The sequence below is a fragment of the Neodiprion pinetum genome, chromosome 6 (assembly GCF_021155775.2).
Source record: "Neodiprion pinetum isolate iyNeoPine1 chromosome 6, iyNeoPine1.2, whole genome shotgun sequence".
Classification (NCBI taxonomy): Eukaryota; Metazoa; Arthropoda; class Insecta; order Hymenoptera; family Diprionidae; genus Neodiprion; species Neodiprion pinetum.
Genome location: NC_060237.1, coordinates 29,400,867 through 29,423,334, shown reverse-complemented (window position 1 = coordinate 29,423,334; position 22,468 = coordinate 29,400,867). Strand labels below are relative to the sequence as shown.

The window sequence follows — 22,468 nt, the reverse complement described above, 5'->3', positions numbered from 1 at the left end:
GAATAGATTCCTGCACCAAGTGCCGTAGAATTGATAGTTACAACGAATAGAGTGAAACTACCATGATGTAAAAAATTTCCCTAACAAACTTTAAACGGAAGAATGACTGTAGTTATGTTTTGCTTCGATAAAAAGTTGGAGAATTTACTGCAGGTGGAGGAAAAAATACTCGCAAAACTCGACACTTTCTCTTCACCGCAACCCCCACGCTCCAACATTGTTACTGCGGGAAGTAACGCTGTTTTCATTTCACGTTTGTGCACACGTTGAAGATTGTATCGTTCCCTTACCCAACAATGGACATGCAAGAAAAGAACAGGAAAAATGCACGCGATGTAAGCAGTGAAATGAACATTATAAAACAGCGAATGAGCGTGCGATTTATTTGTCGGGACCATAACCGTTCTCAAGAAAGCGAGAAACGGAGAGAGAGAAAATCGCAGGAAGATTTCCATTTGCAGGCAAGCATGATTTCTTGGTTCCACGCTTCTACCCTGTAGTTGAGGCTCTTTATTTCTCTCTCTCTCTCTCTCTCTCTCTCTTTGTCTCTCCGTCTCTTTCTTACACTCACCGTCTAAACTTGGCGCGATATTCTCATCCTACCATACATTTCTCTCGCTCCTCTTCAACAGCCCATTCTATGTCTCGGTGTGTCCTCGATGCTCTTTTTGGATAAGTATATGTGTAACGCGTGCTTCCATTGTGCCAATGTAGAGAAACATAAACTTTTAAACACTCGACTGTTCGCTCCGCGGTTTCAAGAGAACAAGATCCTCCATTATATCCGTGAAATTCTATATAAATATCCGTCCATTCCATTGAATTTGGTGAAAGGAATGACTGAATTTCAAAAAACACTGCTCTCTAAATTTGAATCGGTGAAAATTCACTGATTTCCAGTTATAAGTATACCACTGTGAAAAGCCAGCGCGTATACATACACCGACGATTCAGTGACTAATCGTCACTGATGTATCACTGATTTCCAACGCACGTACACTAATTTTCTCTTGTAACTGATTCGCATTTATACGTTCGGTATAATTTGTGCAAATAGAACTGCGGAGCTGCTCATTAGGCCTGTAAGACAATTACGGTGGGTTGGGGAGATTTCGATAGGTTAGCAATACGACGGATTAACCGCGGTCAATAAGTTCGATATGAATGAACGAGGCTCGGGGCTTCAATTTACTTCGGCCCTCCGTCCCTCGCTCGAGAGTGTTCCTTATACATAAGACACGTAACCTATTTACTCCCGTTTGTCGCAGGCATAGTCGACCCAGCCAAACCCCGGGTTAGGGTTCGACAACACCCGCGAGTTCTACGGCTTCGACGAAGCCATTGCGGAAACGCTGGGCGCGAGACAGTCGCTGCCCATCGTCGGATGGAACGGAACCCGCGTTACGTTTCTTCATCGTCGTTCATTTTACAACTAATGCCGGATTTCCGCTCGCGGACAAGTTCGCTTCGGACCGAAACCGCCGGACGGGATGCTGCTCTTCCAAGGCACTGGATAATCCCATCAATTATACGCTAAAAGACACTCGTTTCATAGTATAACGGTCACCCCGAGAGTCGAGCATTGATATTCCGCCGCGCCCTCGATTCAATGTCGTGTGAATGATCTCGTTTCAAACTCACCCGCCGGGCGAAAAGGGTCGGGCTTATTACGAACGAGATAAATAAAGTCACTTCCGGCAACAAGTTCTTCCCCCTCTCTTCCCATTCTATTCCTCCTTCCCTGCACGTTCGGGGAAAGTTTACGGGAAAAGAGGGAGTGACTGGATTGATAAATTTCTGATTCGCGGTGCACTTTACTGGTGACTTATTATACGTACACGCTGGTACTGAATCCTCTTTTTTTGTACCTTTTCTTCTACCGCGAGTAAACCGGACGAAACGATTGAACCGGTTGCAACGTTTCTCGGGTGTAAAATTGTCAGATTTTTCATTTAGTTCGTTACTTTTTCTATTTGGGGAGGAGGAATTCTCCGATAACCATTATATACGTAATTCAAGCGAAGGTTACACGGAAGACCGGTTTATTACTTCACCATTACAAGCAGTTCCGAACCTACAACATATATATACCTTATCTTCTGACGTTTATAAATTTTTCAGTGATCATCGTAATTATCGGGTCGTTAAAGTCTTCCGCATCGCAGGATACAAACGAGCTCGATTTAATAACTTCCAATAATTGTTCGATCATTGACAATTTCGACGTACCGCGCAATCTGACGACCGAATTGGACCTTCAGGAGAACGAGGAAAGCGAGGATTCGATTCCGGATGAAACTCTGTCCGACGATACGAGGGACAACACAAACGTGTCCCACTTGAAGACTTTGGACCTGCCGAAAGACTGGGAACGGATACCTAAACTCAAATTCCCGAAGACGCTTCAGGATGATCGTTACAAAATGGTGTCCCTTCACCTCGACCAAGGGTTATTTGTTTTCGATTTCTTGAGAGGCTTTCTCTCGATGGTTCAGCCGAACGACGTGCCGATCGGTAATCCAAACGCATCTTAAACGCCTCCAAATTTTGTACAGTCATAATTGCAGATACCTCAATTCCAGGTCTACTCAGAGATGTTTTCAGCGACGGACTAACCGTGTCCAAGCTCGTTTCTCAGGTGAGTCCAGCCCCCTTGGCTATTCCTAAGCGCAATACGAACTTCGTCTGCATTTCGTCTTCCAGTCGGCCAACGTTGAGGTTGGATTCCTGGCACTGGTTGGCATCTGCTGTCTTCTAGCCACCGTGATTCCAGCCACTGAGATATGGCTGACCTGCAGACCGTCTCACCTGGACTCCGAGCCCTCGCAGCATCCAGGAATCCTGTCCTTTCTACTCGGTGTCTGTGTTTCCGTCCTTGGGTAGCTAGCTTATCGATAAATAACACCTATCCAACGTAGCTTCGGGACTGATCCATCGAGTTTAATTTTGAGTCGTTGTTCAAAGTCAAAGAAAAGTTTACCGTGTAGTCCCTTGCCCCATAATTTATAGTCGATTTCCCGCTTCACGGAGAATGTAGCTGGTGTCACTTTGTCTCCGTGTAACGGAAATTAAAACGACACTCGGTGTTGCGCCCCAACAGACGAAGAGAGCGAAGCCTGGAAACGGCTGAAGCGATTCCGCATCTGAATACAAGCGAAAAGTCCTCGTCGTCGTCCCCGACGTGCAGCTCGGTTTGCGTTGAGTTACCGAAGTTAGACAACCGCCAAAGCTTCCGAAAACTTTCAACTCTCTGGCAAACCCCTCTTGCACGGTACCAAATGTACGTACATATATTACCCTCCGAATTGCTCTTGGTGCAGATCTGGGATGCTCACGATGATGGCTTGCAACGAGACCGCCGGCGCTGCCGTTGAGAAGATACCCGCCACCATGCAAACCGCTCTCGAAGACCTCGGCCATTATCACACCGGCACAACCACCCAGCTTAGGTTGACTCTAACCAGGAGTCTCGACGTCGCGAGTGAGGCAGTCCTCGCTGACTTGGACAGTGAGTTTAGAAATTTTTCAATTCTATTTTAGCTCCCTCTGTCTGGCCATAAAATGTAAATTCTTTGAGATGCTGAATCTCGGGGTAAGTTGGTTGTTTTCTTCAAGAAAAAAAAATTTCAAAACACCTTTGGTTATTCTTTCCAAGGTGTGCAGATCGCTTTCCTGGTCAGGGGTGCGCGGATTTCATACCTTGAGACGCGAAACAGATAGTCATGAAGGGGTTCGGTAGATTGTTGGATTGTACCAATTTGAACAAGTGAACAGGGAGAAGAGGACAGCTTGGAAGCTTGTGGAATGAGAGTCGACAGGAGGAAATGGGATTCGATACGAGTGATAGGGCTGAAAACGTTTCGTCGATCATTCTGGTCATTTGTATTTCGTACGGCGCACGGCGTAAGAGAGGAAATGGGAACCGCGATTACGAGTTTAACTTCGCTCGGCACGCATTTCGGAGGGATGGAAAAAAAATACGAACGACTAACAAAAATTCAGCTTTTTAAGAACCCTGGGTTTTAACTTCTCCCTCATCCGTGTGTGTCCCTGCCTCGATACAATTTTCGAAAAGGACCCTGCTGACTCTGGACCTGTTTACCATTCTATTATGTCATCGCCGAGCCCCGCGCGTGCGACGAATACGAGAGGTAAGCTCAAGGCTTTCGGGAGTTCAAGGACATCCCTCGTATATTCGATACAAAGGCTGGACCCACCGGATTCTATTTATGAGTGGAATAAATTTTTTTATGTTTAATGGAGACGGGTTGTCTCTCCTCGGCTGCACCGTCATTCTTCACCTTGGAGAATTGTATAAAAAAAAATTTGATGATCGTCACCCTGCGATTAGTGCCGGACGATCACACAGCTTGCAAAAGTTTAATTGGATCGGATGTGAAACGTGCTCCTAACTTTCATGCTGGTAGTTTTCTGAACGAGCTGTTGCTTTTTCGTTGGTTCGCAGACGTCGAAGAACTTCTTGGGAAGCCGGTCCAAGAAGAACTCTCGGCACAGACGGGCCTCGACGTTGCCTTGGACGCTCTTCTGGACGTAGGAAACGGTGAGTGCGAGAATTTTTTTTCTTCTCCTACCTCGTATACAAAGTTGGGGAAGTGAGTCGAGTACCGGGTATTTCGAACGGAGGCACTTTAACGACACCCACCGATCCCCAAGTGCTGGAGCAGTGTTTGAAAAAAGGAAACAAAGTGTCGGACAACTAAGAAGGAAGCTGCATAAAAATTGAGGAACTGTTATACGAAGCGGGTAAAACTTCACCCGGATGCAGTGTAAAAAGTTTCGAGGCGAGACTTTGGATTTCCGTTATAAAAAACACGACGACTATCCCTTCGGGTCCTTCGGGTTTATGATTTTCTGTGAAACACGACGAGATCAAAGAGTTTACAAGACGCGTTATGGGGTGACCGTGGAAGCCATTAGCTGCTTCGGTAATTGAGGCATCACCGAGTGGTTCCAAAGCTCAAAGAGGTGTCTACCATCGATATCGGTAGGCCAGGAGCAACCGCAGAGTGGAAAGGAGAGGCGAGGAGAGGGGAGAAGAGAGGACTCCAAGCAATGTCTACACTAATTTAGTTAGTTTTCAGTTAAGAACTTCAACGTCCTCTCCCCTTTACTAAGTGTTACCATGTCACGGGCTCACTTGGCGACCAAGTTTGCCTTTGCGCGACGCGAGCAGACCGAGGCTTCACTTGAGCCTGGAACCTGGACGAATCTGCGATAAGCCAATCCTCAAGGCGAAGTTTGAGATGAAGCGAAAAATCCATCAACGTGAAACTTCGCAAAACTTCGTATCTTCGTCCTGAGTGGTTCTTTTTCTTTCTTCTCTTTTTCTTTTATTCGATTAGATGCCCACCGGGTTTTTAGTTTGACTTTCAATTACAAAACAAATTTCGTTCCAAAATGATATTTTAACGAAATGAAAACAACGCTTTGAAATAGTTTCGTCGTAGGTACGATTTCCAAAAAAGGTCGAACTCTTCCAATACACTAAAATTGGAAAACAAATATCCAGTCACAAGTTTTCAAACCCTCAGGTACGCTTATCTTTCCGTGTTCTCAAAATGAAACCGCCTTCCATTGTGCGATGCACGGTTTCAAGACAGACGGCTCGAGTTTTCTCTCCTATCTGCGACCGTCACGTGTGCAATTCCCCGTCACTGTCTGATTTTACATCTGCCTCTGTACAGCCACGACGGAACTTTCGTCCCGCGCCGAGACCCTCTTCAAAACCACGGAGAAGGCGCGAACGTCTGGAGAAGAAGTGGGTCGAGAAGCTGGGGAACTTCGTCGACAACTGGAAACGGCCGCGAGGGGATGTCCGCCTCCCGACCGAGCCCTCTGCGCCACCCTCGACCCCTCAGGACTACACCTGGCTATCAGACTGGACCGAGTGAGGAGACCAGGCTAAGGCTGAATTCGACCCTTTTGCACCCCCTAATTAGGACGGAAAGACGTTTCGGCGTCGCGGTTCTTCTTCCTCGATACCGCGAAAATCCGGCCGATTTAGAAACGCCGTCGCGAGCCCTGAAATTTTCGAGTCTTTTGTTCTTCGCGGTCGGATCTATACCCACACCGAGGCGATAAATCTTCTTGCAAAGGAGAGCGTCCAATTGTCGCCGCTAGCGAGGCGTGCTGCACCTTCGCGGGTTTAAATTCTGCGGACCTAGTAAATTTCACCCGACACCCTACACTGCGCGTTGCCTCAATTGGACGGAAAAATTGCACCCTGAAAATAGAAGGAGAAATTTTGCAGCCATTTTCAAACCCTCCGCGTTACATGAATTTGCTATTTTCTCATTCCAATTTTAGCAGCCGGTGGTGTAATCCGCGAGTACGATAATAATTGTAATTGAAGGGGTTTGCAAAATGCGTCTTGGACTTGTAAAAAGCATGTCCATAAAACCGTTCGACAATTGGATGAGTTCGTCTGGTAATTAATTACTCAATTGCCAGCTTATGTAGACGAAATACCTCTTTCGGCAAGTAAAGTTTAACATATTGTGACGTCTGGAAGTTATTATCTCTAAACTACGGCGAAAATTCATCGCGAATGAGGTGCAATTTTTTCTTCTTCGACGTTATACTCAAAATTCTTTTCCCGCGGTGAGAACGCAAATGAGACGGTGACCCGGTTAATGTCATGGGAGCGGGATTTCGGGCGGGTTGAAAAATCGATGACAATTCAGAGCCGCCGAATGAAATGGTGAGAAATTTGAGCTGAGCCGAACCGGCTAGCTCGAGCTGAGTAAGCGTGTGTGATCGGAGCTGAAGGGGGGAACGGTGGGGCTGGTTTTGCTGTGCAATCTTTATCCAAGATTTTTATAATATCTTTTACGGCCACCGCTGCGACCTGCGCATTCACATGCGATGGAACAAGTGAATAAGGAAGGAAAACCGAGACTCGGACAGCGGGCGAGTACGAGCAGTGGGAATCGGGCCAAAAAGTATAACTTCCAATTATAAGACCGCGCCTGCAGGTCGTTGTGCGAAATTCGTTCCATCAGTTGAATTTGCAGCAGATCATAAGATTTGAAAATGGGCTCAAGACGCTGCTTGGTCAGGATTGAAACGGTCTTCAACCAATGCCTGAATTTTCGGTCACGCTGGTAGCAACGTGCGCGAAAAATCTAGCGGTCCCATTCCACTTGCTTCACAATTCATACTCCTCGAGGATTCACCTACAATTCCACGTAATTAGGCGGCTCCCTACCGGGACCAACTTAACGATTACTCTAAACGTTATTAATTGCTCTGGAGCATGTTATGTTTGCCAGTTTGAGGTGCGTGAGCAAAACCCTAGGCAAATATTTTGACAAAAGACCTGTACGACGACGGAGTCTCATAGCTATGTAAAGTTAAACTCGGGTTGAAAGTTTCAGGAGTGTAGAATAAGACAAACAAAACTATACTCACGCATCACAGACCAGCACATCTAACCCGGTGGTCTCACCGCTTTGTCTCTCTTTCCGCGATGCACGTCATGGTCACGTAGCAATTTTTCTTTCTAAACGCTGACGAGTTTTCAGCAGGTTGACCTGAGTAAATATCACCGCTCAGCACGTGAGAATAAAAAAAAAAAAAAACATGGTTCAAACTGTACTGGGAATACGTTCTGTCTCGCTGCTTTTCCCGGAACAATTTTCTCTTTGATCAAAGAACAGGATGGTAAAAAACCTACCCTCTTATTTCACCGAATAGCTAGCCAAAGACCCTTCACGGTCCAAAAATAACCAGTGCGGTTATTTATTGTATCAAGATCCGCAAAGTTTCGACCCTGTAAAACTGAAAAGTCACAAGTAGAAGACACACGCAACTTGTGTCTTGAAATGGTTTTTGGGGGTTAAAAACAGGATAAAACGCGCGTAAAAGGACGCCGTATACGCATATGAGACGCTGCTATCCCAGACCATGAAATTCTATCCCTTCCTATTCATTCCGTTCCATTCCATTCCATTCCATTCCACGCTGCTTTTAGCTTAGTAGACATAATTGTTAGGCTCCTGATTCCGGCCTGAGTAAATATTTGCGGTTCTAGAGGCTGATTGTGACGATCAATAATCTGATATTCTGATTTCTAGTTCCCGGGAGGATTGCGTATAGCTAATCGCGTAAAGTGGCGGAAAGGAGGCGTCTCAAGATCTTGTACATATACCCAAGCATCGCTAGATTACAACCCTGATGAACAAATATCCGTCTGCAAGCGCATAAATTAGACGTATATTCACGGTTTGAGATGGTATGAGACATTCGCGAATCCCCTTTGCGACCGAGCCAAGAAAATTTTGTGAGGCAAGCCGCGCAACGTTACCACAATCGAACGAGTGAAACGAGACGCGAGCAAGCGGACTCCGAGTGTAGGAAATAAAGTTAGGTGAAATTGAACATCTGTTAGCCAATACCCGTCTGCAGGTATTCGCCGTTCGTCGATGGATGCGCACCGCAAAAGACGAATTTCCCTCTTCCCCGACTCTCCACCGCCCCTATAACTGCCTTCCGCCCTTCAGGAAAGTGGTTAGCGGGGAAACCGCACGTGAAATTCGAGTCGCGGTGACATATCGCGTCCCTGCAGTGCGTGACCGAGTTTCATCCGCAGTTACGAAACGGGCTCTGATAAAGCTCGTTTGACTTTTCAGCTTCTGAAGGACGAGCGGCTCCTCCGACTCCGGGGAACCGGAAGAGAAAATTTGACGGAATCCGGGCGTCAGGCTCGAGGCGAATACCTCTACGTGCCTCATCACGTGGCTCGAACAACCTTGGACGCTCGTAACGGTGAGTAGGCGGCGTTTCCAAGTCCGGAAGTCCTCTGATCGTTCTGTGCACTTTTCATTTTATCTTTTTTTTTTTTTATTCCATAAGTTTCTCAGTAGCTGGAAGGAAGAGCCGATCGTATGGTTGAGCGATAAATCAGCGACATATTTTAGTGTTTGGCGAAGGTGCGAGTTCCGCGGTGGCATGGTTAGGTAGCCGGGTAACATCTGGTGCGACACAGATGCGATGAGAAATTATCCCTCGACGTTTCGTACTATCACACGTGTTTCAAACGCCGCTTGACACGCGCGTGCGGCTGATATGCTACCGCCAGCCAACTCCGATCGGCTAAGAAATTATCCCTATCGCTACCAGGCCCACCACCAAATCCCACCTGCGACTCGGAGTTACCCTGTTTCTCATCCATCGAATCGTTTCCCCGCCAAATAACATCTCGCGACGAAAATGACGACGGAGCGAAACGGAATCAAATTTGTCGGTACGATGACGACACGATATTCATGGAGCACCGAAGCTTTGGGATTGTTTCAAGCCTATAAATGAGCAGAAATTCTGAATGTAAACACTTTGGACGTATAAGCTAAAGTTTTAGCGTTGCTGATTTCGAATCGAATATTAAAATTGCAGGTTCACGGTTAGATCCGGAGAAGCCATGAAACCCGATGGAAATCAATTTTCGCTCGAGTTTCATTAGTCTTCGAAAATTGCGTCCGGCGATTTTTCGGGTCGTAACGCGCACTCGGGTTGATTAGCCAAACCAACGGCAAAGAACACGTAATCAAGATATATGCGTTGCTTGAAAAGTGAACTTAATGGCTCAATCAGTAGCCTCCCACCGACGTCCCTTCCACGAATTACGATGTATATAAAAGGTACGCGAGCGTTGTACATACATGCATGATATAAGATCGTGATTATACCGAAAGTGGGTCAGGAGTCTGCGTACAGTGATACATTAAATTTTTCGCTTTATACCCCTCCGAGAATTTTGACGGTGTACGAGAACGCGGGGATGACGAAGCATTTTCATTGCTTTCAGGTTCAATGAGTCGATATTAATTTTCTGACAATTGCATGGCCCCGGTTCGCTCGCCCTCCCGTTCACAAATACTTTCAAACTCTATCCATCCATCCGACGGCTCATCCGTTCATCCACGCACTACCCGCCCCGAAGTTTCTCCTATACTCAGAGCCGATAATCTTTGTGATTTTTTGCTAGTCTAGCCGACTTCGTAGTCGGCGAGCTTGACTTTTCAATACCACACGCACGCTGGCCAACCGTGTCAAACTGCACACTAGATATACCTTCGAGAATCTAAATGGCTTCAGAGTTGGCACGGTCAAGCGATTTTTGGCCAGCGATCTGCAAGATTAGCAAGATTCTACACCGCGACTAACCGAGTGTGGAATACCGATCTTATGATAAAAAAGAAAGCTGGAATTGAAATTCTACCCCCTAGGGAAAAAAACCCTCAACTTGAATGTAAATTCGTACCCCCGACTCATAGACGATGCTAAATTTCCAGAAGAAAAACGTTGAGGGTACGAATTTACACCCAAGCTGAGGGTTTTTTTTTCCGTGAGAACCTCCACACCTATGAGGCTAATTTCACACCAATCGAGCATTCGACGATGAGCTCGTGTTTAACCGGGGTCCTCTACGGCCTTCGCTAATTTAGTTCAAAAGCTTCGGCTTACCGGAGTTGGGCTTTTAATTATCGAACATGTGAACCGAACAATGCGTTCTGCGACGTTTCCCCCGAGGGTGAGTCGAGCCGTGATGAAGGGGAGGATCGGAGTGGACGGGGTCGAGCTACGGACGAGGGTGATTGATGCTACGAAAATCCCGTGTTGACAACGTGTCCTGTCTGCTCTAACATCTTTTGTTATACAAGTAGCTGTTTCGCCAGGATCCTCATCTTCCGCTACTCCCCGAAAGTTTTCACCTGTTTATCTACCTTTCCCCCTCTGGTTTTTCACAATATATTTCTGCTTAAGCTCTAGCGATTTCGTTGTAACTATTATTCCAAGGAGCGCCGATTGTTTACAGTTTCAAACCGGTGAACCTGACCCACGCATTTTTGCACTCGACTTGATCAGGTTCCTTTTCGTCTGACTCGCTACTTTGTATCCACTGATCGTAAACAGAAATCTTTATATCTTGTACATATTTCTATCCATCAGTATAACTCTTCCACTGTATCGAGAAAAAACAACTCAGTCAATAACCTCGGGGTAAAGAGAAATAGTCGTTTTTCACATTTGTTTTCTTCTGCTTTTCCCTCAAACTGACCAACGACGTCTACGCTCGCGCAAAGGTAAACCGAGCAAATTGAGAGAGGTCAGCCGGGCGGACCTTATACGTTGATGGATATTTCACGATATAAAAGAAGTATACGGTCTAAGTCAGAAAAGAAAGGAAAAACAATAAATGATAAATAAAATGCCCCCATACGTAATTCGTTCCTACGAAGAGAAAATAAGAATAAAAACTTATCGGCATTGTAGAGATTCGACGCGAAATAAGCAACGCCCGAAACAGAGTGACCGAGGAAGCTCGCGGTTTGGACACCAGCAGCACCGAGCTTTCGAAACACCTGGAAACGGCGAGAAGAGTGATCAACGAAGTGGTTCCTCACCTGGCCACCTTCGAGCAAACCCGTTGGCTGATCGGCATCGGTAAGTTTTCAGGGTGAATTCAGTAAGGTCAACGCAAACTCGGTGCAATCCAGCTCAATTTCGAATTATAAGACGGGCAATTTATCACCATTTATTCGCGGTGTTATTATTCCGAACCGTAAATCAATCTTCATACCAAGACCATCTCTATCAAAGTGTAAAAGACAGAGGATCAAGGTGGGGGGAAAAGTTTTTCAATTTTCGAATCTAGGTTTATACACGCGGGGCACTGAATCAAATTTCGGTGTTGAATCCGCTCCCCCAACTCGAGGTGGCTCGGATTTAATTATTTTCCGTCTCCGTAAGTTCGCGCCTCGTGTCAACTAGTTACGTATATACGCTTACACCATTTATAATAGACAGCACGCCTCGGAGACGCTATCAGAGTTCGACTTTCCCACCGAATTTAAGTTTGAAGAATAATTCAACCCGAGTGACTGTCCGTTTAATTTTTGCTTCGACGAAAAAAAGGTTGCTCAGGGTCAGGATGAATAGGGAAACAATTTTTGGCGACACTTACCCAAATCTCAAAATGTTCAGGTACCGTTCTGGCTGTCTTCATCGTTTGGATGCTGCTTCTCTCCGCTCTGTGTTGTCGATGTGGAGCCACGGAGGACAAGGTGCGACCTACGTTACTGAGGTAGGTGTGAGAAGTTAGCGGAAGTCCAGTCCATCCAGCCTTTGTCATTGAGAGAACCAGTGTTTGGTAATTGTCTGGAATTTGCAAACTACGTCGTGTTACAAAGTTGTTATTATAGGTATGACGGGAAAGCAGTTGTTGAACTAGCGAAGATGCATCCGTCCTTTCATCTGGTCCAACTCGAATCACACCAGTCTCTTTAAACTCTGGTCAACTCGCCACAGTCACGTATCCCGGTCGTAGTTTCGAGGCATCGTTTCACGAGAGCTGCAAATCTCTCGGAAGATTACACGCATCTCGGTACTTTCACTGTACCCAGAGTAATAACGCCGCACTTGAGGGTCTCGTTGCCTTCCTTCCCTACCTTCTCTGCCTCTCTCGCTCTGTTTCGAATATTATTTTACTCTCTTGCTGCTCGCTTCTGAGCTAAATTCAACAAGTGTACATATACGTATAACCAATTGTACCGAGATCTCCAGCTCAACTCAACGAGCCATCGACGTTGCTCAAAATTTCTACAACTTTTTTTAAAATGCAAAACAGAACGTTTTTCGGCTTGGAACGTACCTTATTATCCCTATTCACTTTTCTGTCTTTACTCCTGAACTGTACAATAGTCGCGAAAGTTTTTATCCGAAGATCTGAATTCGATTGCAGTGCTGTTATCCTGAGCTGCATCGTCTCCGTCGGTTTGTGGGCGGTCATCCTGGCGGACCTCACACTTGCAACTCATACGGAGATGCTGCTCTGCCGGCCACTCCACGATCCGGAGTACCGGACGGTCGAAGCGCTCCTAGAAACTCGGGGTTTCTTAGAAAAACCCTTAGGCGTCCCTCTCAAAGAATTACTAAGGTAAAAGGGGTCCACTTCTGACCACCATTAACGCCCACTTTGAACCCCGTTAAAATCTAAGAACCAGACATCCTTGGCTCGCTAATTAGGCACCAAGGCTCGACTGTGCGAAGCAGCCGACGCCCAACTGATTCTTGCCCATTGAAAGATGTCCCAGTTCTCCTCTTTCTCTGTCTTTCAATAGCAGATGCGAACAAAACCAGGCCGCCTATCCCGTCTATCATCTCGGCGGTTCGACGACCTTGGAACACCTCACTGCTCATTGGACTTGGCCTGGACTAGCCAAAGCAATGCACAAGCTCAAGGTCGATCTGAAAGGACTCAGAATACTAACGCCAAACCTGCAGGTCAGACTGCAAAATCTCCTGTATGCCTCGGGGTCGAATCTGACGGAACATAGAACAAGAGTGAGTTTGGAATATTTACCTCTTCGTAATCCCGAAATTCAAATCCACTTGCTCACTCCCAGATCCAAGGACCAGTCCTGAACAAGGATCTCAGCGCGTTGTCCGAGCAGCTGGACAACGTGGCGCGGCAAATCCGAGACCATAGTACAGCTCGAAACCTGGACGCTATAGCAGCAACGGCTCGGAGCCTGCTGGACCGCAAAGTGAGACCCTTGATGAAAATGCACGAGGATCTGGTGTACCAGCTGACCACTCTGGAGTTGCAGCTCCAGCCGCTTCAGCGGCAAGTCAATCAGTCGATATCGCACCTTAAAACGATCCAGTTCTACATCGATAACCAGGGTGAAAAAATCGCGCAGATGGTCAGTTCAAACGTACCGTATTTGACTCGAGAGGTGAACTTTTCTCACTATTTCTCTCTGCTCAATCGTGCCTAGCGCAGAAGACCAAGGCGTACGTCGACAGGATCGGCAGTTACCTAGACCAGTGGAGAGTTCACGTCCTGGCGGAGATGGGAACAGGAGTTGCTCGATGTCGTCCACTCTGGGACGTCATCGACGGAGTGCGCCTTCTCCTGTGTCATCACGTGCTGGGTCCTCTGGTGAGACGTCCTTGAAAAAAAAGTAACATGGAATGAATTAATTTCTGCAGTACCCGATCTTTCATCAAAGTGTATTCTAGATGTTGACTTGAATATCAATTTTCACTCATCTTTTTGCAGAATGGATTTTGGTTTGCCACTGTACTTTGCGCCCTGGTGCTAATGGCGAGCACTCCTCTTGCCCATCTACTCGCATCTGTGCACAAACCGGAAGACATGAAGAAGGAGACGGTACTGCTTCCCTCCAGGATGTGAGTATGACTCGTTGGTACTTTTGTAAGTCAGTTCTAGTGTGGTCGTCTTTAAGTGAACACTGTTTTTTCCACGCTGTGCAGGGAGAGTCCAGACACCATAACTATGGATCGGGAAACTTGGCGCACTCCGGAGTGAGTGTACATATATAGTTCATATCGAAGCTAGTCTTCGATTATGTTTAATATGTTCGCGGAGGTTAGGCGGCCGAATATATTCTTCACGACGTAATGCCTCGACTACGTCCGATCTTTGCCTTACGTCAAACGTCCTGACGCTAATTGATAACCTTACCCCTCATCCCCCACCCCCCCTGTGTGTGTATAACGTTCGATTTATAGCCCGTCAGAAGGAGATGATTGATACCCAGTGGGAAACGTTATTCAATCTGAGACTATTACTGCCACCCCCACTTTTTCAATTTTTTTCTCCCCCTTTTTTTTCTTTCCCTCTCTTTCTTTACTGAATACCCTGCGCTTGTCGTTGACTAACCGTTTCTGCGGTTTAAAAAGAAAACTTTCAAAACTAATTATACGAACGACAAGCCTTAACATGAAATATTCTTTTCAGGACACCACCCTCTGACGGCTGGTGATCATGGTGGAGCATATATTATACGGGAAAATTTCTCCTCGATAACCAGTCTTGCGTAGCAGACATCTAGAATAAATATAGTTATATACACTGAATACATATGGTTTTATGACGAAACTAACACCTTTAATAAAATTTGATGCCAATCCTTTTGCGCCTCTCGAATTTTTATCGCCCCGAATTCGTTTGTTCAACCCTACTTTTATAAGCAGTTCGACACTAATGCTCGTAGATTGATATCACCCATGATAAACTCAGAAATAGACGTTAATTCACAATGTGCAAAATCAAATAATCGCAAGGGCTCACTTTCTCATTCCCTTTCTCATCCCCGTCACCATTCCGTGTTCCTGATGATGGGAGTCTGTTCATCGTAGGTACTAGTTAAAGTTTCACCGAATTAACACATGGGGGGTCAAATATGCCGCGAAGCGGTTGCCGATCGCTCATCTGGGATTGGAACATGCATGAACTAATTCATCCAGGTGCCAATCAACAACTTTGAGGTGAGCGTTACGAGCATATTCCCAAAACGATGCTTTGAAGTCCGGATTAATTTCGTATTCCGGATAAGACGAATGCATCGAACGATCAGGTTATAAAGCATTCCAGCGGGGATCTGCAGAGTTTGTTACAGATTGGCTAATAGATTAGGATTGCAGGCGAGTCCTTGACGCGGTTCGTTCTGCAGAGAAGGAATCACGTAAACGAGTCAGCTAGTTCGTTGGGAAATCAGATCAGGAAATTCACGGCAACGTAATGAAATTGTTAGAGACGAAGTGAAAGATAGATGGTAATTTTTTCCATCTGCCATCAATTTATCTATTCAAAAATTGTCATTCCGGTACAGTATACGTATATTTTTTTTGGTTAAACGGGAAATTCTGAGCCGAAACTGAAAGTGCAATCTGCGCGGATTCGACGCGTATCAATGCATTAATCAACCCATTGTCTCGTCTTGTCATCGTTTCATTGTTTCATCGCGTTCGGTGTCGGCTAGGCGAAAATTTATCGTCGTTATACGCACCGAAGAATTTAACGGAACGAAGTGAAACCTGAACGAATGAACATCAGGTCACTGACATGTACATCGATAATGTGCTTACACACGCACACACGCACACACGCGTAAGTTGCAATTTGTCGCTCACACGCCCGTGCACATAAATGATATACCCCCAGGTCTGCGTCGACGACACTCTGTCGTCCGGACAACAATTATAGTTTCTAACGATAATTGGGCACTCTGTTATACGTTGACAGTTAAATTTTCAGTATACACTATGACATGCATTGCTGCACTACAAAGCCTTGTAATTTTTCTTGTAGTTGCGAAAGTAGTGACGAAAAAATTCAATCACCTTCTAGGAATGAAGCGCATTACTCCAGTGAAAGCCGTCGTTGAGTAATACCTCTTTTCGAATTTCAGTGGGTATACTTGTATGTACGATGGGATCAATTTATTACAGACATTATAAAAGAGGACAAAATAAACGACGACAAATATTAACCAACTAAAAAAATCGGCTATTTTTTACGGGACGCGCGTTCGTGTCGCCGTTGCGATCGGCGAGTGACGTACGAATCTGAGGTGTTTGTCGCTATTGAGCGGTCGGAAATACCGAAAGGATAATACTGCCGTTCGTCGCCAAGAACGAAAGACATTTTGCTAGAATCACTGATCTTCGATAAAGAATTTTTCGCCCTGCTCCCTACCAACAGAATCTCAGAAGTGACCGATTCGGAGCAAGTGCAATCCTCAACTTCACTTTTCGTAATGATTTCCGGAATTATTTTACTCCTGGATCGGTCGATGGATCCATCACAGTCCCTTTCGCTGATCCTCTTTTTTTCCGCGTCTGACATTCCTCCATTTTCGAGATGCTCCTGGAAGGAAGTGGCTCCGAGTCCTCTCCTTTCGGCAGGATGTTCCCGGAATTCGTTCGTTTCTTTCTCGCGGCAAATAAGCCCAAGATTCTCCCCTTCGTGGCCCACTGATTTGTCAAGATGAAAATTGTGTCGAGAAGCGTTTTCTACGAGGCCTCGACGGTGGTCCCTTGTTCTCTCGTGAGCATGGCGATGATGCCTGCGAATACCTTTCTCGTCACCCACCGCCTTGTCGTGATAAATTGTCTGCGCAGAATGTCTTACGATATCCGTCGCAGCATCGTGAACTTCGTGCTTGCGAGTCCTGTCGGTACTGCTGAGATCCTGCCTGTGAGGAGCGTCACCTCCTAAATTCTGCATGATTTTCTCCGCGCAACTTTCCTTCGGAAATTCCTTTTCTTCATACTCGTTATGCCCGACCTCATCCACCGCATTTTCTTTCCCACGGAGCTTGTGATTTCCCTCGCTGTTATTCCCGTCATGATTCGTCAAAGGAATCTCGCGATCCTGTTGTATCGACATCTCTACGCTCGATAACAAGCTATGCTTCGATTCCGACTCGGTGCAAATTCCGGTGCTTTTCGTAATCCGGACGGCTATATCCTCCAACGAACGTGCGCAGGATTTATCGTGAAAGCTCGGCCTTCGGAGTCCGTGACTGCTTGCAAAAACCACTTGATCCCTTACTCGCTGCTGAACAGAGTGTCCCGCTCTAATACCATCCGGCGTTCCAGTCATCCCGCAGTTTAGGGAACAACAGAAATTGCAGTCCTCGGCGCATCCTTTATCCTGACTTCCACAGCAGCACTGCCGCGGCCCTGTTTTTAATCCTGCCAAGGAGTAACGGGATCTTGATAACGGCATCGGAGGCTCGGACTGACAGGACTTCCCACTGCCGGTTGATGTTTGAGAAAACGCCTCGGTGCAGGAGGATGCCGGTGAGCTTTTTCGGGACGACGTAAAGCGGAGAGGAGGTTGACACCAGTGGACGATGCATCGGCTGGCTGATTGGCGGGATCGCGACTTGTCGATTTTTGAAAAAAAGGCGAGCGCAAGCTCGGCCGGAGATCTGTGACGTTTACGGCCTGGCGAGTTGGCTGGCTGGAGACAAAACGCGCGTTTTAATTCGTGCCAGGTGACGTTACCGATACTTTGCGGTGTACTGCAAACAGATTAAATTCTATAAAGAAATTTATATCGCGAACGGATGGGGACTGATGAGTTTACCTATGAGTACTGACGTTCCGCATCAAGTGTTTGTCGTCTGTTGCGTGCCGGACTGGATTCCGGAAACCGCGGAGGAACTTAGACTTGTCGCGATCGGATGTACCACAACGACGCTGCGACGTCTTGCAATTGGCTGAAACGTCGATGCGTACTGGTGGATTAGTTTTTAGCATAATTAGACCTACCGTCGATTGGTTAATTTGCTGTACTCGTTTCAATTCTGATTTCAATGCGAAACTCGAAACTTGTCTCGCGTTTAGAAAGGATATTTCCGAAATTAGAACTGAACTCGGCGCGTTGGAATTCGGTTGTTGCGAAATAGTTTCCTACCGTCACGTGACGAGATCTTGTCGGCAGGGTTGAAAACGAGCGGTATCTTCAACTTCGCCGATTGATTCGGAGCCTGAGCTGAAAATTGGAGAAAATATTGTCATTTATAGTAAAACCTAGTGAAAGCGACCTTTCATCTTACGTGCTCCGAAATCACATCAATTCTTCATCACAAAATGAATTATCGTGAATTATTTGGACGAATGACTAAAGCTGAGAAAGGCATACGGTATATTGATGAAAAATTATAACACGATCAAACGTTGCTTGTTAGCGAAAAAGTGTCGGACGTATCACGATTGATTGGAATAATCAATTTCTACGAAAATCCAAACGGAGCTAAGTTCTGCCAATTTCTGTGACTTTCACTGTGATCAAATGCGAGTCGCAAAAAGCTCCCGCGTCTCCGGTCACTATCGTATATTTCGAAGCACACATGACGAAAACGATGTAATTCAGATCCTCGTAACTCGCAATAATAATTCGTTGAATAAATAAAAAGACCCATGATATTTTTCATGTCGCATTTTTTGTTTTTCGTATTTATCGTATACATCGATCTGTTTTCCATAAATGCATCACCGACCAGAGTACCTCAGACATACTTTCTTGACACACAAACATCGGTGGTAGAAGGCGAGGCCAAAGGCCCAGGTAACGGCAACGAGTATCAGCAGGGCGAAGGAAATGAGGGTGAGAGGACCGGGTACGAGAATGGAGTGGCCAATGTCACCGAGGTACGAGATTAACTCGCCGCCACCCCCTGCGCAGCACTCCCGTTCGGACACGCAAGGGCACGAGGGAATTTCCGCGTCGCCGCCACCTACTGGAGGCACCACACCGTCACACACCTTTAGTCATAACAAGGGGGTACATACAGCCATCAGTATTTACGTTAAATCGACATTCACATAGTTAATCGTCATAATCACTATCGTCATCGTAATCGTATCAACGATTTCTGACAGTCATTTTTCTACGCGCACGCGTGAGTGAAACCGATATCGCGGTAAATTTGAACCAATCTACCCTCCGACTCCTGGTTTCTCCTCGAAGCCCACATCGCCCCAATTTAATAATTCTTCTTAGCCTTTGGACGAATCGCGAGAAGCCGGATGGGTCTGAACACCGAGCCCCGATCGCCCAGGAGCCATCCTCTTTGCGACGAGACGAGCGTGCAACGCGTTTGTGCCGATCGGGGTGCGGTTGACACCGGGGGTGGCAGCCGATTTCCGTGCGGCGATCACGTTGGAAAGGGAATTGCCTGTTCCACCAACAGGTGAAACCGCACTGCGCGAAACCTTGCGAGGGAAGACCTTCCAACCGGAAGTACCGCGAGTACCGCGAGCACCAGGCGCTCCGACCGCAGCAGCGTTGCCAGGATAAGTTGCGGCACGCAGCTTAGGAGCAGCCTCAATTTTCGTCACCGAATGATCCACCTGACGGTGATCGATCGAAAGAGATTTATCGACGCCGGTGGCAACCTGCAATACGTTCGGGGCCCGGCCCTCGTTGTTCCCCGGTTCTTCCGGCCGTTCGCAGCTCCCTGTCAAGGGTTCGCCGGCGCAGTTCCTTGAGCAGCGCCAGCGGCAATCATCGACGCAACCCTTCCCGTCGTGAGCGCAGCGACACCTTGAACGCCGATCGGCATCGCCGGCGCAGTATCGCTCTCCGTCATCTCCGCGTGCCCGCGTGACCTCGACCACCTCGCCGTTATCATCGCAGGTTGAAGACGACTGACCTGGCGCTCTGCACGGTGAGCAACAACTTGATCCCCGGGACGAGGAGCGAGCGGAGGATCGAGAGGGCGAGGGTGGTGCCGGTTTTTGACAAGGAGAGCTTCGCTTTGGGCGACAGGGCGAGCTAGGGGGACAAGGTGAGGCCGGCCTGCAGGGCTTGGTCCGAGGCGTCGATGGGCGGCATCTGGTCGACGAGCAGGGGTCGCAGGGCGGCGGGAGGCAGGGTCGGCACTCGATGCAGCAGCAAGGTGTTCCTGGGGGCTGGCGAGGAACGGGGCAGCAGATCCTGGCGTTGGGACACTTCACCTTGGTCCTGGAGAACCGGCGTTCGCTCGGTGGACAGGCGCACTCGGGTGCGGAAGGACAGTCGCACGAGCAGTCCTCGTCGGCTCTCGCGTCAATCTGTACGGGGGGCGGGCAGTTGCAGTTTCTCGGCATCGGCTGGCACATGCAGCCACTCGGAGCGCATATGCAGCAGCTCCGTTTCTTCAGGATCGGTCGGGGCTGCGGCGAGCAAGGCTGACAAGAGGGATTAGCCTGACCGCAACAGCTCGGAGGCGGACAAGCGTCAGAGCTGGACTCCGAGGGGCAGCAGCTCGATTTCCCTGGAGAAGAGCAGCACCCGCCGCCACCGAGTCGCGAACCCTCGCAGCAGGTCCGGGCGCAAGGATCTGACGGGGCTTGGCAAGGATCACGTTTCTGGCAAGATACCGAGGTCGACGAACAGCAGGGGGTCGCAGGCGGGCAGGGAATGCAAGGGCGGCAGGGGGTGCTGGGCCGGCTGAAGGGGGCGAAAGTTAGAGAGTTTACGGAGCTCGATGAATCCGGAGAATTTCGGGTTTACCTGGGGCGGCAGTTGCAGCATTTGCAGGACTCCCGTCGCCCGTGATCGCTCCACTGACGACGGAGCTCCGTGAAGTTTGACACCCATTCGCAGTTCGGCTTCGGCGGCACGTTTCGATTCCACGAGTCCTCGACCTCGCATTGACACGGCCCTGGACAGGCTCCGGTCTCTGCTGTGCCTCTGGGCCTGAATCCTCCGCAATCCTGACGGTCCAGGCAGCCCACGTTCTTCTGGCAGAGGCACGTCCGAATTCGGGGCTCCGATGCGGCGCATCCGGTTCTCGAACTCGCGCAACTTGTTCCTGCCCCAAAATTTCCCGTTGAACATAGTTTGCAACAGATATTTCAACTTCTACGGAATAGATTGACATCTAAACCGATTTTCTCATTAGAATATATCTTAATTAACCGTATAATCTATAAATTGTGTGGTCATTAGACTTCAGCGGTATGAAATATATGGAAACTTAAAATTATGCATACACAGTCATTAAATAGAGATGAACATAAAAACGTACAAATTCGCCCTTGCTGCTTTCTTAATAATTAACCCATTTTGATCATAATCATTTACCTCGTAGAAGTCTGATCCCCGATTTAAATTAGTAAGTAATTAAATGTTAGGCTAAATTCTTATATCGCAATATTTGGATGATTTGCTATTGGCATTGACGGTCTCGAAATTGGCTAAGGGTTTGATGGAGATAGAAATTAAGTAAAATAAATAATACTCGTGAAAGTTTGGCACTTCTTGTAACGTTAAACTGACCACAACATCCAGTCCCTGGTGATCGTTGTCCTGCAGGGCTTCCACCGCTGCAGGACATTCTATACGCGCTTCGACTTCGGCGAGACCTGACGCCTCTTCTATCGGTGTCTTTAACGACTGACAAGTTTCGTAACAGATTCATACATTCACGGTTGATTTATCTCTGCAATGGATAACCTCAGACTGTGCGAATCCATTGAAAAATACATTTTCTCATCACTTTTTTTCTTCACCTCTTTCGCTATTAAAAGTTTTCTCGCTATTCACTCAGACATTTTACCAAGCACATGTTAGACTCAATTATATTTCTATTATATCATTGAAAAAATGTTACAACCTCCACTCATCGCGTCCCCGAAGCCGACGACGCTCCTCGACTTCGGTTCGTGCGATTCTTCTGGTATTCTTTTATTTTCGATTTTATTAAACTAACTTCAGGATGTGTTTTACTGCATCGAAAGAAAAATTAACTCTCACAGGCATTCAAAGTTTTAAAGGAATTACCGTGACGGGGAATTGAATAGTTTCAATTACTTTGAAAATAAAAAAAAAATCATACTGACTGTTGTTTAATCAGCATTAAATTAAAAAGAAAAAGAAGTCGTAAATTACTACAAACAAGATTTCGCAAAACTATGCAGTTTGGCGATGAATAAGTAATGTAAAAAGTAATCTTCCAAATTGTAACTGTACTCAACCTTTCAGTTATTACTTACGCAGCCTGAATACTATGTACCTACATGTTATATGTACAGTGTACGCGTACACGACAGAGGTTGTGTAAACGAAAGAAATGACAATTTTCTCATAATATAAACATTTTTCTTATTCAAACGTATGGTTTCTTACATTTACACAGTA

The 22,468-nt window shown here is 46.9% G+C and overlaps 4 protein-coding genes across 11 annotated transcripts in view; 1 reads left to right on the top strand and 3 right to left on the bottom strand.

Annotated features, from left to right (window-relative positions):
• LOC124220970 (trace amine-associated receptor 9) overlaps window positions 1-13,882 on the bottom strand; it is a 77,251-nt gene extending 63,369 nt beyond the window's left edge. For 3 of the 7 annotated variants that reach the window (XM_046630473.2, XM_046630472.2, XM_046630470.2), the window contains exon 1: window positions 11,987-12,797. The gene's annotated coding sequence lies outside the window, so the exon portion shown is untranslated. Of the gene's footprint in view, window positions 1-11,986; window positions 12,806-13,384; window positions 13,674-13,743 lie in introns of those variants that run through there. The other 4 variants (XM_069137176.1, XM_069137177.1, XM_046630471.2 and 1 more) reach the window with 4 other exon arrangements.
• On the top strand, window positions 1,370-14,961 carry prom (prominin). Of its 2 annotated transcripts, none has more exons than XM_046630459.1 (17): window positions 1,370-1,506; window positions 2,122-2,514; window positions 2,583-2,638; window positions 2,704-2,879; window positions 3,321-3,508; window positions 4,466-4,561; window positions 5,706-5,908; window positions 8,652-8,787; window positions 11,296-11,466; window positions 12,007-12,106; window positions 12,764-12,958; window positions 13,146-13,365; window positions 13,428-13,727; window positions 13,808-13,966; window positions 14,087-14,217; window positions 14,302-14,352; window positions 14,789-14,961. In XM_046630459.1, exons 1-17 carry the CDS (start codon window positions 1,491-1,493, stop codon window positions 14,811-14,813), a joined length of 2,616 nt encoding a protein of 871 aa, XP_046486415.1. In that variant the 5' UTR covers window positions 1,370-1,490; the 3' UTR covers window positions 14,814-14,961. The 2 variants fall into 2 exon arrangements, with proteins under 2 accessions (XP_046486415.1, XP_046486414.1); XM_046630458.1 differs by having other exon boundaries at window positions 13,143-13,365.
• A 1,323-nt stretch (window positions 14,962-16,284) lies between these two features.
• LOC124222344 (uncharacterized) lies at window positions 16,285-19,228 on the bottom strand. The gene is made up of 5 exons (XM_046633164.2): window positions 19,223-19,228; window positions 18,879-19,107; window positions 18,257-18,334; window positions 17,927-18,059; window positions 16,285-17,861 (listed from the first exon to the last, which is right to left on the bottom strand). Exons 1-5 carry the CDS (start codon window positions 19,226-19,228, stop codon window positions 16,340-16,342), a joined length of 1,968 nt encoding a protein of 655 aa, XP_046489120.1. The 3' UTR covers window positions 16,285-16,339.
• Window positions 18,773-21,166, bottom strand: LOC124220971 (uncharacterized). The gene is made up of 2 exons (XM_046630475.2): window positions 20,840-21,166; window positions 18,773-20,776 (listed from the first exon to the last, which is right to left on the bottom strand). The coding sequence occupies exon 2, from the start codon at window positions 20,443-20,445 to the stop codon at window positions 19,342-19,344; it is 1,104 nt and encodes a 367-aa protein (XP_046486431.1). The 5' UTR covers window positions 20,446-20,776; window positions 20,840-21,166; the 3' UTR covers window positions 18,773-19,341.
• Between the last annotated feature and the right edge of the window lie 1,302 nt (window positions 21,167-22,468).